The sequence below is a fragment of the Castor canadensis genome, chromosome 14, assembly GCF_047511655.1.
Source record: "Castor canadensis chromosome 14, mCasCan1.hap1v2, whole genome shotgun sequence".
NCBI lineage: Eukaryota > Metazoa > Chordata > Mammalia > Rodentia > Castoridae > Castor > Castor canadensis.
In genome coordinates, this window is record NC_133399.1 from 114,724,886 (window position 1) to 114,741,210 (window position 16,325).

General features: G+C 46.1%; 1 protein-coding gene across 10 annotated transcripts in view; it reads right to left on the bottom strand.

Annotated features, from left to right (window-relative positions):
• Positions 1–16,325, bottom strand: part of LOC109696566 (disks large-associated protein 2) — a 664,364-nt gene that overhangs the window by 79,720 nt on the left and 568,319 nt on the right. For all 10 annotated transcript variants that reach the window (XM_074055339.1, XM_074055343.1, XM_074055340.1 and 7 more), the window contains one exon: positions 4,535–4,746. In XM_074055339.1, the coding sequence (XP_073911440.1) occupies positions 4,535–4,746 (212 nt within the window). The remainder of the gene's footprint in view (positions 1–4,534; positions 4,747–16,325) is intronic.

Here is a 16,325-nt window from a genome sequence, read left to right on the forward strand (position 1 = left end):
TTAACAGATTCCTTTCTAGATCTCTCCTTCATGACCTTAAGTCAGTAGACATGATTTTTTCCTCCTCGTGCAGGAGGTCAGACCCAGCATCTCATATGTACTAAACAAGGTTGAACCACTGAGCTACATCCCCCATCCCTCCCTTTATTTTTACTATTTTTATTACAATACATCTATGTGATAATCTCATAAATGCAACCAGTGCACCTTGAACAAGTTCACCCCATCCCCATTTTTGGATACGTGGACAAAAAGTAATTTAAGGTGCACAATGACTCTGAGTGCTAGGTGCAGTGATCCAGCCAGTGACAAGATGGGACACTGGCACAGCTCTATGGATTTTGGCAAATGCACAGTCATGTGGTCACCACCACCACCAAGGTTTGCAGCTCTTCCTGTCTTTGTCCATTTCCACATCTGCATCCGTTGTCACCTTGTTCCACATCCACGTGTCAAGAGCTTCCTGAAACGCTTCTTGTAGCACAGGTCTGGAGGTGACACACTTTCTCAGTTTTTAAAATAACCGAAGGTTCATTTCATTTCATTCTCAGGGAGGGTTTTATTTACACGTAAAGATGCTGGCTGTTGTCTTCTGGCTTGAACGGTTTACCACCAAGCGCAGCTGCAGTTCTTTGCTCCTGTGTCTGATGTGTCTGTTCTTCTCCAAGGTTTTCCTCTTTGTTCTTCATTTCCAGTAGTTTGAGTGTGATTTGCATGAACCTGTGGGATTTTGTTTTGTTTTTGCTATGCATCTTTTTCCTTCTCTCTCTCTCTTTTTTTTTTTTTGTGGTCGAGGGGACTGAACCCAGGGCTTCAGGGATGCCCTGGAGCCCCAGCCCCTGGTATACATCCTTCTTGAGCTGTTCTCAGATGCTTCCATCTTGATTTAGTATAGTTCATTATTTTTGGAAATTCTCAGCCATTACTTTTTAGATGCTTTTCTGTCTGGTCTCCTTTTCCTTTCCTTCTGGGGTTCCGATAGTGTGTGTGTTGGACCATTTCATGTTTTCCCACAGTCCTGCTTTTATCTTCCAATCTGTTCCTCTGAGCTTGGTTTCATAATTTCAATGACCCCAGCCTAAGTTCAAGGATTTGAGCGATGGTTACGTTGAGTCTACCGGTGAGCACGTCTGCAGGATTTTCTATTCCTAACGTGACTTTTATGTGTAGTTTTTCTCTCTGCCTCTTTCTTGTAGCTTTTGTCTCTCTGCATCTCCCCATCTATGGTGCACATTGGCTCCTTTCACTAGGTCCTCTTCCACATTCTCTGGTGACATTGATGCTCCTCTGACCATGCGTGGGGTGAGTGACATCCCAGAGCTTCTCTTGATTTCTCTGCCTCTTGAGAGTGAGCTTTCTTTTCTTGTATTTCATCTCCCAAATTTGAGTGGAATGTTTGTCACTGCGTGTGGAATGGTAAAAGCAGAGGAAAATCGTTTCAAGCTTGGAAGGGACATACCTCTCGTCTTGGTGTTTGTGTTGATAATCTAGAGAGTGACTGAGACCAATGACAGTGTTGTTCTGAGGTGGCCTCCATGCCAGGATGTCATTCTCCCAAGTGCTGCATTGGCTCAGGGGGCAGTGCTGCTGGCGGTGGCCCTCAGCTGTCTCCCCCTCCCTGAGGACAGGCACTTAAGTGACCACCTACAATTTCTTACAGAGATACACTATCAAAGAGTGAACATCAATGTGTCATTTTACATCTCCACCAGCATTTTACACCATTCAGTTTCAAATAGTGTACTCTATAAATTATTGATAATTAATTATCCATTTCATATTATTGATTCCTAAGGCATTTCGACAAGTGAAGGATATGAACACAGGTTCTTATATTACCCAATTCTGCCCAGGTTTTTATTACTGTTGTATCTTGGCAATAGCACTATCAGTTCGTTGTTTTGTTTGTTTACTTGACTGAGCTTTTAATTTTATGAATTCAAGTTGGTCAGTATCTTATAGTTTTTTCCTATGGAACTGTGTTTAAATACTTCTTCTCTATATCCAGATTACAGAATGCTCACATACATCCATGTGCACCCATATATTGCTACATGTATGCAGTGTGTGCACACGCCTCACACAAGAATTTCTCTCTTATTTATGACAGAAAGTAGTTCTGGAAATAAGTCCTCATTTGTCCATAAATTTAGAGTGCTGGCTTTATGACAGAATGACTCAGAGATTCAAATCTATTAGACTCTTGGTTTTAATTCAATGACACAGAAAACAAAGCAAAGACCCCCAAAATAAGATTTTTGGTATACCATTCACAACAACCAAAATTGAATTGGTAATTCAAATGTGCCAAATGCTAATACTAAAAATGCAATAAATTGGGTTCAGTAGTAACTTGAAATTTGCATTTTAATTAATTGACAATAATTCTACGAGGTGCTCTGTGCCAGGCAGGGTCTGGTCTGAGGACAGATGGCTGCCAGGCCTCCGGCTGGCATCCTGATCGATACACAGCTGGAGAGAAGTTTGTGCCGGAGGGTAGGAGGACCCGTGTGACAAGGATTTCCCCTTGTTGGCTTTTATTTCCTTTTTCTTCTGAGAGCTAATGACTTTTGAGGACCAGCACCATTTCAGAGAACTTAGCAAGGTGGAAGTGAAAATGCATGTGTGGATAATAAGGACTTGTATTGCATCAGCGGCGGGAGGAGCACTGACTTGGTTATATTAGTGGTGGCAGCGCTCACTTTCTAGCAGAGGAAGGCAGGGCAGTTTGCAGCAGAGTAATTCTGGTCTTGTTCCAAGGGGTCTTTTTGAAGCAGCCTACCTGGGAGTGGGGGAGGTGGTAAGGGGGTTTCTATTGCATGGCTCAGACGGAGAACTGATAACAGCCAATTAAAGGCCTAGACTTCTTCCAGCCCTGTGGTCAGGAAGCTTCGACATCCGCTGAGCCAGTCTGTTTTGTGTGATGGTGGAGTGAGGCGGGAGGCACCTCAACCATGTAAGGCTCTGCTGTGCAGTAGGATGGCTTGATGACAAGAACTCGAACCGACACTTACCAAATTAAAGTTCAGGTAGCCACCTTAGGTAACTAAGTTCATCTTAAATTCTGCCCATGGTAATAGAAGTTGCTTGTACTGCACCGGGAGAACAGAATCTTGCAGAGATAAGCAAACCCCACTCCTGCTTTCATCATTTGAATCACTGTATTTGAGAAGACCCTGATGACTGGCTCCTGCTGGGAAGTTCTATGTGTGAAAGGGGAACACTGTAGATCCAGTTATTCCCAATTATATTCTGCATTTAACTGTAGAATTATCAATTTTGTTTAAAACGGTCTGAGTGTAAAATAAACTCTAGAATGAAGAGGGTCTTTTTTGTGTATTTGACTGGAAAATAGAGGTTTACGTTAACTTCAGTGATTTCTACACCTTGCTTCCCATAGCTATGACAGTTCTTCAGAGGGCCCTGTGCAGAGAGAGCTCAGTGGGGCCCACAGTAAATTGAGGAAGAAGGTTAGTTCTGATTGCGCCAAGTATTTCTTTGTTCTCCAAGACCTGGGATTGCTCATGGGGGAGCCGGGCTGCTCAGCGTCTGCAGCTAAGATTCAGTTGTGATTCAAAATTTTTATTTTTTGTCCTGTAAACTAACATTCATGAGTTATTGGATTTCTTGGAAGAAGTCACTCGTCATGTCCTTGACTTGTCATTGTGAGCGTGACAGGAAGGCAACACCTTGGTCTGGAGCTTACGCATGGAGTACGCATGCAGTATGCATAGCTTGTATGCCACAGTTAATGACCAAACAACAGGGAAGGGAACAGAGCAACTGCCTCACCGGCCACTTTCCTTGCCCACGGGATGACAGCAGCACAGTGGGAAGCAGAGAAGACACCAAGGCTCTGAAGTCAGCAGGTGGGACGGGGTGGGGCTGCTGAGAGCAACTGTCATATTCCCAGTCCATATGACTTCCCCAAACTGCTCTGTTTAATTTATCAGTGATGTATCTTTAGATAAGTATACAAAGCATTTGATCTCACGTTTGTAAAGCCAGGACACCTCTTCACCTTTAGGAAACACTGCTGTTACCTAGAAATGCACTTACGAACTTACAGTAGCCAGAGAAGCTGGTCGGGCTGTTTCCTTATATCACCGAGCACACTCGCTCAGCAGAAGCATGAGTCCCTCCTGTGGAAAATGTCTGGACTGCTCTGGGTTTTTTGGACAGTACTGGGATTTGAACTCAGGACCTCATACTTGCCTGCCAGGTGCTCTACCACCTGAGCCACTCTGCCAGTCCCTGACTAGAAGGCTCTGAAGGATCCTGATGGTTCTAGGGACTTTAAAATCAGACATAGAAATTGGCCATGCATATTTTCTTAATTACGATGCAATAAACAACCAACCAAAAGTCTGATCATTTTTTAAACAAAGGACTTAGAAAGCATGGCTATGGGTTTGTATTTTTAGTGAAGCTTAACTTGATGACAAAAGTTATAAAGTTTAACTTTCACCCACGACTAAATAGCTCTGAAGAGAGAAAGGTTGAGAAACCAGGAGAGAGAAGGCATCTTTCGTACCTTTGGTGGTCTCCAAGTGGCCTCTGTGTGATGGATTTCAGCAGGGGCTCAGGGAGCATGGCCGCCTTCGGGGATGTTTTGGGGCTGGAGTCTGACTCTGCACTCTCTTCGTCGCCCATGGCTTTGATGTAGCTGCCACTTCTCATCCTCCGGCAGGGTATCTCCTCTTCCTTGCCACCCGCGGGGTACCCGCCCCACTCGTCCCGAGGCACCTAGCGGACAGGGGGAGCAGAGGCGTCAGTCTCGCCATTGTCATCAGGAGCCTGGCTGGTGGCTGTTTGGGACAGCACATTCTTCACAATCCTCTTTAAGGCTGCTTATCGTTTTAAAGTTATCACATAAAGATAAATGCTTCTTAGCACTGCCTTCCAAATCTGAAAAGGACATTTGTGTGAAAATATTGGTTCCTTTCCATTACAAAAGTGACAGCTAAACATTAGAAAAAGGGAAGAAAGTGTCAGGAAAATAGGAGGAAAAATGACACCTTTTCTAGTTGTTGGGGAAACCATTGCTCTCACTTAAGACTTACTCCCTTCTGGTGAAAATGGAAACGAAAATGAAGACTTGAGAGAAATGAAAGGAGAAGAAGACATGGAAGAGGAAAAGAAGCACTGTATTATTGTCTCTATTGTTGTCATTGTCACTCAGTTGCAAGCTAACACAGAAGTGGATGCCAAGTCATTGCGTGCAAATCCCCGCACTCACAGAGGGAAAGGGCACGCCGTGCCACCCTGTGCTGCTGCAGAGACCTGCCCACTGTGCACGCCATGTGTACCAGGGATGGCCGCAAACACCCTCACCAGGCTTTTGTGCTGCGCTCCTGGCCCGTGGAACCTGTGACGCTCTCTCCACCACAAACAAAAGTCCTGGAAGTGACTAAGATGCTTCCAGAGCCTCAGACCCACTCGCTCAATGCAGCACAGGGCCTGGCTTCTTTCCTAGTGGCTCATTAACCTTGATAAAGTTGATTCCATGAGCCAAATTCACACTGACACAACAGCAAAACACAGGGCATAACAGCAGAGTGCAGAGACCTCCCAAACGACGCCCAGCACCCAGCCTGTCCCGGGCCGTCCTGCCGTCAGCCTGAGGACCTGCCCAGTGTATTCCGTGCTGAGGAGAGGGCCCCCGAGTGTGGTGATAAATGTCATGCTTCAAAACTACTCGGCCTTGGTGTTTCCATCATAAAACTCTTATGTTCCCGGAGACATATTCTTTCTATCCTCCCAAGTAGGGTTCTGCTTATCCTTCCAACCTGATATCGCCGGGAGCCAGCTGGTCTAGCACGCCCCACAGGGAGTCATGGACTGGCTGGACAGGCAGGCCATTCAGCAGAATGCGCCTGTGTTCTTTCCCTAAGTGGCCTGCTGGGCCTTGCCAGGCAGATCTGATGCCTTCCATGCTACAGCCAGGACAGGAACCAAGGGAGAAGGGTGCTGTTGCCCATTTGTAGTCCTCATTTGCTCTGCACTTGAAGCCTGGTCAGGGGCACCCACCACTCATTCTGCAGGGTGAGGCATGACACATGCCCTCCAGGCCCACATGGGTATGGTGCAGGTGGATTATATCTGCAGCTTGTGTTTTTAAAACAGCACTCCCCAGAATTGGCTCAAAGACACAGCAGCTCGTTGATTCCACACAACACAGCACTGCCAGTGCAGACTTGGGTGAGGCGATGGCAAAACAGAATGGAGTGCCACTTGGGGAGTCCGAGCCCAGCACCCCGCCACACACCTGAAGTGGGCCAGGTGCTGTCTACAGTCCCTTCCAGCTGGATGTTTCTAAAATCTTTATGATTTGGCTCTGTGTCAGACTTACACAGGCTAGAAGAGGAGTACAGCCCACCCTGAAAGGGCATTATGAAATATTAAAACCTGGTCAAAGCAAGAGTCACACAGATCACATCACAGAGCAGCTGAAGTTGCAGGCAGAATGACGTGAGCCAGGTGACACGCAGCAGGCTCGTTCAGTGAGACATCAGCAATTGAGAAAGTGGGCATGATTTGCCCATGGTGAAGCTCGATTTCACAGGAGGCATCACTTCCTGACAGCAAGCATGTCTGAGCACCAGAAAGAACGGCAAACGATGAGTAAAGAATGTACTTGTCCGGGCACCTGACAGCTCTCATCTGTGTGTCTTCTTACCACAAGAAATGCCAGGAGGAGGAGGGACACAGGGGGCTGGGTGTTTCCTTGTCATCCCATGCCAGGCAGTGGGGCGGGAAGAGGAGCCCGATCTTCGTGGTACTTAGGGGAAGACTGCAAGACTCTTGTCCTGCAACAGTGTCCAGGACAGCAAGGCCAGGCACTGGGGAGCCCACACTAGCGTCAAGGAGTAAATGATGATAGTACCTTGTTACAACCACACAGTGGACACTACTCAGACATCAAAATCATATTGCACAAGGATACATATTCCGCTATGGACAGACATTCAAGGGGTGTCCTACCTGTTTTCTGTTGCTGTAACTGAATACTACAGGCTAGGTAACTTACAAACAATAGCAGTTCGTTGCCCACAGTTCTGGAGGCTGGGAAGTCCAAGAGCCACTGGGGAGAGCCTCGTGCAGTACCACAGCTTGGACAGGGCATCACATGGTGAGACTGGGCACACATGTCAGACCGGCTCGCTCTCTCTTTCTCTTCTTAGAAAGACATGGGCACCATCATGGGGACCCCACCCTCATGACCTTGTCCAATCCTAATTACTTCCCCCAAACTCCAACCCCAAATATCATCAACATATGAATTTAGGGATTAAATGTCCAGTACATGAAACTTTGGGGACACAGTCAAACCACAGCAGGGCAGCGAACACTCAGATTCTTTACTTCCTAAAGCAGGCAGGCCTGAGCCACGGACCCCGGCGGTAGGGTGTGGAACAGGCGTCGTCACTGGGACCGGGGATGAGGGCTTTTCAATGATTATTCTTTGTACTTCTGAATACTGCTTTTGTGACAAAACCTTATTCTTACTCTAAGGAAAGTTACAGTGCTCAATGAGATTAAGTTTTAGTAGAGGATGGGGACATAAAGCAAGATGATTTGTGGTGTAATTGGGGTGAAGAAAGCGAATGTGGAGGGTAAGGGGTCAGCAGAAGCCCCAGGCGAAGAGGGCGACGAGTCAGGGAAGCTTGTATGCAGAAGACACCGCACACAGGCACTGCTGCAGCCCGTGCTTGGCGATCAAAGCTCCCACCCTGCAGCTGTCCCAGGATGTCGGAGGGACAGAACAGATGGGGAAGAGAACCCCAGCAGCCAAAAGGGAAGCTTGTGCTGGCAGGTTTGCGGAATTTTTTTTTTTTTCTTAATCAAAAACATGTTTCCATAAAAAACAAGGTAAAGAGCTTTTTCAGCACCCTGCAAATTAACTAACAAATGAGACCAGCTTGTATGTTTCTGTTTCTGATTTGAGAAGCCAGCTTTTGACAGAAAAAACCTCAATGCAGAAAGAGCGCAGGCCTGAGTCTGTTTCAGACGAACTGAAGTACTAAATAGTGATGTCAAAGCGCATGGCTCTCTCTAGACTATGAAAGGCCTAGGGAGTGGTGCTAACGGGCCACCGTCTCAGAAAACACCCGTCCCTTTTTAAACTTACGGCATTAAAAACCTGCAGCAGAGTGCTCAGGAGTGGCCACGTGTGCACCCAGAGTGACGTGGCCTCATGGCCCCTGGGGAATGAGTAGGTCATTTCTCTTCCGACACGTCCAGCCTCTGCAGACCCACACTCAGCCTTTGCGGTGTCATGTGATCCAACACCCTGACCACCCACCTGCACACAGGGGTGAGGACACTCGTAATTTCTGAAAAAGGGCATTTTCCTGAGGCTGACATCTGCGCACATTTTGATATCTTGCTTTGAGGGTGGCTCAACACTGCATGCTAAAATATTCTTTCTTTCTGTCAAGCAGCAAGGCACAGGTGAAAGGGGCCAGGCTTTGCAATAATATTGTCTTTCTGGAGTTGAAACCAAGAAGAGTCCAAAGCTGTGCTCTCCCCGGGAAACATTTTCCTTATGCCTCTGGCAGCACATGTATGTGAGGGTGCTTGTGCATACATGTGTGTGTGCATGACTGCGTGCACGTGTGTGCATGGATGTGGGCATGTGTGTATGCATCAAATGCACATCAAGCCCACAGCCACAGGGGATGGAATGCATGCTGGACATTATGCTGACTGAAGTGGGTGAAGGACGGATCTCGGTGGTACCCCTGGAGTCTCGGCCACCCTGGGTATGGATCTGCGCAGCCTTGTCCTCACAGTGCTTGGGAAGCCTTCCAGCATCCAGGGCTGCAGTGGTGCTGGTTTTCAGGGGACAATGAAGTGATCCTGCCTGAGGAAGGGCTGTTCACCATCCTGTGTGACTCCAAGAGGCTGTTTTCCTTTCTTGTTTCCTGAGCCTCGAACTGGACTCTGCTTTGCATAAAAGCCAAGGCATTTTTTTTTCAATTTTAATGAGCAATGAATTTCTTTCAGGCACATAGCTGCCGTGTAAATGGAGACCAGGAGCTGTTCACCGGCAGTGTACTGGGGAATCAGAGCCCTCGTTAAGTTCTCTTCTCTGTCCAATCACGGTGATTCCTCACCCAGAATACTTTGTTCAGGACAGATTTGATGTTTTTATGTTAAAATATTTTCAGTTGCAAGGGACTTTCATTTCTCTGTTGTTTAGAGTTGGGGCCATAAACATAAATGTACATATTTATGTGAAAAATGTATTTCCAAAATAGTGTGTGTGCAGGCAGTGTAGTGTTTTCACTTCAGACCACCAAGTTGACATTGGTAAGTATTTGCTGTCGTGGACGCTCAGTGTGGTAAGTTCCTGGGTCATTGTATGGACAGGAAAGTGGAGTCAAGGATTGCATGAACTTGTCACGAGCACGAAGAGGCTGGAGCGTGCCTGGGAACCACACAGGTCTGTTGCACATGAGATTTCTGCAGAGCTCTCCCCAGGTGAGCTGCCTGCACCTGCCAGGCCGGTGGTGCTGCAGTTGGGATGCTGAGCTTGGGCAGGTGCTGTGAGCTCTCCAGAGAGGAGCCTGGGGAGCCTGGGGGTGGGAGGGGAGGCACCCTGAGCCATCCGAGAAGCTGGTGCCTCAGGGCCCTGGAAGCAGCGTGGAGAAAGGCCAGGTAGAAGACCAGTGTCAGCATCAGGCCCATTTTTACCTCTCAAGCTCCAGGGTAAGCACCTCTGCCCTAATTTCCATAGATGGCTGGAGCCTAAGAGCCACGTGGAGTGGAGTCTTCAAGGATAATGGTTCAGCTTCCTGCTTAGCACAGTCACAGGGCCACTGACGCTCAGTCCAGTTTTTTTTGGTTAAAATTTCCTTCTCTTCCCTTTCTGGATTTGTTGTATCTCTCTTTCTGTATCTGGTTCTTTCTTCCTAGCTGATGGGGCTGGGGGCTTACCATCCTGTCTACCCTGGTGTTTCAGCCTCCACACCTCTGGGTCCAGTACAGGCTCCGGTGTCCCCTGGAACTCAGATCACATGCACTTCCTCATTAAGGTCTTTATTAAGTGTGTCAGAGCCCCTCCAGATACAAGGTCATATAATGACAAGGATATGACTCATGTCTTCCACTAACCTGTGTCTTGTTTACTGACTTGATCACTAAAGACCAAAGCAGACAGGTTCTCTAGAGTGATGGCACCCCACTCATCCCACAGCAACAGACAGGCACCCTGCTCCCACCGACACAATGCAGTGTGGCTGTGTAGCAGGAGCCATGATCGTGCTTCTGTGTGCTGCTCACTGTCCTTCCCCATCCCTGCACAGCCCCCAGGAGCCTAGAACTATCAAGTACAGCTGAAGAAGCTGAGTGGAAACTACAGCACTTGTTCACCTGGAATCGGAGCGTCAGAGTGTACCAAACAGACACCTAGACACATCGCCAGGAGAAACATGGCTACTGAGAAAGCCATTATGTAACACTAGTTGGGACAACAGATCTGCCAGATGTGCAAATATCTACAAACAAAGGGACATGGAAGGGCAAGGTGACAGGAGGCCACTATAGGAGGACAAAGATTGTCTAATGAAAGACCCGAGAAAAGGAACTGGGTGAGCTGCCTGCAAAACAGTAACAAGTGATGATTCTATGGAAACTCAGGAGCCTACAGAGAGACAATCCAATGATGCTGGAGAAACAATTCATGGTCTGAATAAAGAATTTAGCAAAGAGATAGAGTTCATTAAAAAAGAACCAAGCAAAGCTCTCAGAGAGTCCATAAATGAGATAAAATGCAGTTGAGAGCCTTAACAATAGGGCAGCTCAAGCAGAAATGAGGCTTCAGAAACAGAAGATCGATTTTTTTAAATAATCCAAACCAGAAAGCAAACAAACAAAAAAGGGTTAAAAAGAAGGAAGAAATCCCGTGAGGCTTTGGAACACTGTTAAGCAAACAAATACTTGAATTGCAGATATTCCAGAAGACGAGAATGAAAAAGACACAGAAAACATATTCAACAAAATGAAAGCATAAAAATCCCCAGATTTTGGGAAAGATATGGACATCCAGAGGCACAGGTTCAAAGGACCCAAAATAGTTGACCAAGAAAAGGTCCTGTGTGAGACAAAACATAGTAAACTGTGAAAAGTATAAGGCACAGAGCGAATTCTAGAAACAGCAGGAGAAAAGTGCTGCATTCGACAAACATCAGAACTTTGAGCAGAAACCTTACAGCCAAAGAAGCTCACCGTCCAAGCAAAGCTAGCACTCAGAGGCAAAGAAAAAAGAAAGTCTTTTCATGATAAGCAAAACCAGGAGGAATTCAACACCTTACAACAAATGCTTGAGGGAGTCCTATATGCAGAACAAAAGGAATATAGTAGTCACCACGAAAGCATAAAACCCAATGGAAGGGAAGGTACCCAAGGGAAAAAAACCCAATTAGTCAATGCAGAGAACCGTGGACCCACAAAGCAAACAAAGGAGGAGGAAGGGAATAAAGGGCAAAGCAATGACGGGGGGATGGGAGTAAGTCTTTATAAACTAATATTAAGTGATTTAGATGGGCTGAGTAGATTAAAAAAAAAGAACAAACGCTATCTCCAGAAATTCATGTCAATGGTGCAGAAGCATTCAGACTGAGAAGTCAGGATGGAAAAGATGTTAGCCAACTTACATCAGATAAAATACACTTCAAGTTAAAAACTGTAGAAAGAAACAGAGTAATCGTGATCAAGGAATGAATTCAGCAGAAGATGTAACAACTTAAAATATACATGTGCCTAATGCTGGAGCACCCAATTTTATAAAATGAGTCTAATTCTGCCTGAAGGAAGAGATAAACTCCAGCAGTGTCAGTTGGGACTTCCATATTCCCTTTGCATCCTGTAGAAAAAATAAAGAAACATCAACGTTCAAGTGCGCCCTAGCCCATGTGGACCCAGCGGACCTTTCCTACTCTGGCTGCACATCACACAGTCTTCTCATCAGCACAGGACACAGACCACAAAATGTGTCTCAGGAGCTCAAAGATTGAGACCATTGCCATGCTTCTTCTCTGAGCACACGGACTAAATCTAGAGAACAAGATGGATGTTAAAACTTGCACAAATGCATGTGCACTTAAGAGAACAAGCTCCTGAATGAACACTGGATCGACAAAGTAATCAATGAGAATGGAAACACAACACACCAACACCCGTGGGGTGCAGCAAAAGCAGTACTGACAGGACAGCATGTCGCAGTAAACACCTACATTGACAAGTAGAAAAACCGCAGTGAACAACCTAACGATGCCGCAAGCACAAAGCAAACCTAAAAGCAGTAGAAGAAAAGGAACAGGAAAGATCAGAGCAGAACTAAGTATACAAAATGTGTTCAAATGTGTTTTGAACGTGAATGATCAACAAACCTTTAGTTAAAGTAATTAAGAAGAAAAACTCAAAGAAACAAAGTAAGAGATGAAAAAGGACACACTACAATTAATAAGATAGAAACACAAAGGATCATGAGGGACCGGAATGAATAACTCTATTCCAGTGAGTTGGAAAACCTAGAATGAACAAATGACTCTCTGGACATGTTACCCACTCAAAGTGAGCCTTGCGGACATAGAAAACCTGAATTGATCAATAACAAGATTGATCCAGTAGTAAAAAGAAACAAAGAAAAGCCCAGGGCCAGAATGGCTTTAGGGCTAAATTTTACCAAACTTCTAAAAAAGAAATAGTACTAATTATTTTCAAACTATTGCAAAAGGAAAACACACACACACACACACACACACACACAGAGGAAACCCCTCTAAACGCATTCTACAAGGCCAATGTTATCCTGATACCAAAATCAATAAAGGACACAACAAAAAATTAAAGTGCAGACCAACTCTCTGATGAGGCAAAAATTCTGAACATAGTGTTGCAAACCAAATTTGATTGTGTGTCAGATTGATCGTACACCACGAGCAAGTGGAATTTATCCCAGCATTGCAAGGATGGTTCATTGTATGCAAATCAATAATCAACATCCCACATCAACAGAATGAAGGATGAAAACCATATGATCATCCCAACAGATAAAAAAAAAAATCAACAGAATTCTACATGTCTTCATGATAAAACCCATCAGCAAATTAGGTATAGAAGGAACATCACACAGTAAAGACGATATGACAAACCCATAGCCAACATCATCGATCAGACCCAGTGGGATTTCTGTAACAAGACAGGGTGCCCACTTTTAGTGCTCTTCCTCAACATTGTGCTGGGAGTCTTAGGGAAACTGCATAAGAGAAAGAAGTGAAGGGCATTCAAATAGGTAAAGGAAGAATTAAAATTCTTCCTGTTTGCAGGTGACAGGATTCATATTCAGAAAAGTCTCAGGACTCCACAAAGTTGCAGGGTATGAAGTGAACATATTAGAAGCATCCTTGTGCACCAATCACAGCTATAGAAATGAAGACAGCAATCCCATTCCAACAGCTACGTTAGTGAATGATAAAAGAAAGTGAAGGAGACATGCACACAAAAACGGAGAGGCCACCCTTAGAATTCATACCCTTAACAGCATCACACTGCTAAAGGAAACATAGATCAAGTTCATTGTCTGTCAAAATGTCTATAGCATTCCTCATGAAAATAGAAAAAAAATCCTAAAACTCATACAGATCCAAGATTGTCCCTGGATGGCCAAAGCAGTCTTGAGCAAAGAGAACAAGGCTGGATAGAATAGAAAGCCCAGGAATAACAAATGCACACATTGGCAGTCCATGGACCTTTGACAAAGGTTTGAACCACACACTGGAGAAAGGAGTTTCTTACATAACTGGTACAGGAGAAACTGGACATCCCCACGCAGAAGAATGAAATCCAATCTGTCTCTCACTCTACAAATCAACCCAGAACAGATCAAAGATCGTAATGAAAGACCTGAAACCCTGAAGCTACTAGAAGAAAGCTTAGGGGCCCTGACTTCAGGCGGGATGGGCGGAGCTGGCCAAGGATCTCCAGAGATCACATGCAGGCCTCAGCACCAGTGATGTTTAGTTTGACTTCTGGACGGTGTAGAAACACATGGCAGGGCTGTGAGGTTCTTCATATCCCTTTGAATGCTGGTTGTAGCAGCAATAAGCTGGAAGTTTAACTCCATTTTTTAAAAGACAGATGGTTTCTCTAATGCATGGCACATGAGATAACCTGTCGAATGGATGTACTGGGAAAGTGCAGTGTTGAGGGTGTGTTTTGTGCATTTGGAAACCTCACAGTCTTAGAACTGAAGTTTCACACCAGCACCTTGAAGGCTGGGATCCACGCGCTGTCTGGAGTGGCGTTTAAACCCTTTTCTGAGCACAGGTGGGAGAGGGCTTGGGACCCAGTGGCTGGGAAGCTCCTGCAGGAAGGTCCATGTGGAGGAAGATCAAAATTGTTACCCTGCACCTGATCTTTCCCTTCTTTTGCCTCTCAACAAAACAGAGGGTCTTCAGGTATAAAAAGCCACAGGTGCTCCTGCCTGTGTGCAGGGTGGAGCAGACCTGACACACCAGTGAGCGGAAACTGGAGGCCCCTCTTTGCCAGAAGCAGTCCCTCCCTGGGTGCCCTGGAGGTCTCTGTCCTTCAGGACATGGAGCCATTTGATCCCTGAGTGAGGCTGAGGTGAATCACGGTCCACACTCTGACAACATTCCTACAAAGTTTGGCCTTAGCCGGTTTGTCTGCTGCTGCAGAAAGTAGGAAAATGAGAGCGTTATTCTTGCAAAACAATTCTGCTGGCCAGAATTATCTTTCAGTTCTATTTGTCATCTGTTCTGACCTCCTTAAAACCAAGGATCTCCCACGAATGTTAAGGACATCTTACAAGTCAAAGGAGAAAATGAAAAATCACCTTTTCATCCGGCTGCAAATTTCTACTTTGGGGAGAAGAGATGAATGGCACTCGTGGACAGTACTTCTCTCTTCCTGTTCTTTTAGGTCTTATTCTTACAGAAGCACCTTCAGGTGCAGTCCTTTCGTTCCCAGTGTTATGGCTGCAAAATGAAGTCTGGCTCCTGAGGCCCAGAAACCTGAACCTGTCTTCCACACAGTTTAATGCACTCAAGACGCAGGACAGCCATGCCAGGACGTCTTTGAAAACACAGGACATCAATTCAGCACAGTCCAGGGACAAACACAGCCAGAGGGGACAAGTGCGTGGTTTGTGATGCTCACCTCCATAAATCTTTCCATGAGCGAGGACTGAAGAAGGGGGATGTCGCTGGAGGCGGATCTCTTTCAGGGGTGAAGTGGAGACAAGCTTGCTGCCTGGGGCAAGGGCTTTGTGCATGAGATGTCTTGGGGTGTTGGGGCCCTGTGAGGGCTGTCTCTGTTTCCTGGGGTTCCCAAACCTCCCGTCCTGCCACAATGCTCCCCCTCAGAGCTGGAGATGATAATGTCTGGGTTTAATTTCCAAGACTGATCTAGGCCAGCAGTGGGAAGGGAGTCTGGTGACCGAGGCAGGTGCTGCACAACATCTGCCATGGAGGAATGGATGGGGGTCGTCAAGGATGAGAGGCTGTTGGTGGCTATGAGGGCCATCATGGCTCTGCAGTACTGAGATGCTCACCCCATGCCAATCCGCTTGACATAGCCTCACGTCACAGCTTGTCACTTGTTTTTTTACACAGCACTATAAAAGTCATGATGTTTTGAAGTCTAGAAAATGCATTTTGCTCAGACAACAGCTCAGCCTGAACTGTTGTCACCTGTATGGACTCACTGCTCAGCCAGCTCTCTCTAGTGACCTCTGGTTACAGGTGGACAGAGCAGAGGAGAGACCTCAGAAGAGAAGGGGCAGCTTTGACTTGGTTCCTGCCCTAGTGGCTCTTTAAAGCTAGCTGAGAAGTAAGACTGATGACTGTAAAATACTGAGTCACTGACACACACCTCCTATCAAGCCACAGGAAGCCCAAGATCAGTAGCCCAGCTCTGGACCTACAGAAACTGGAGGCTACAGTAGCATCCAAACTGACCCTGTGATGACCCAGGGTGCAGAGCCTGTCAAAACCAAGAAATTTAATTAAAAAAAAATCAAGAGTGAGGGGGAGAGGAGACAGAGCAGAAACTTAAGGATAAAAAGGTGTCTAAAAGGCAAGCCCACCAGTTGCCTTGCAGGGCCTTCCTCTGGATTCAGACTCAAACAAATGGCCAGGAAGAACTTGTGAGGAATCTGACCAAAGATGTGACATCATCGAGGAATTCTTCTTTTTAACATCACAGTGGTTGTGTTTCAGTGTGGGCCCTGCAGAGAGGAAGTGGCTATGTGGGCTTTCTTTCAACCTAACCTGGGTGGAATGGGGCACACTGGAGAG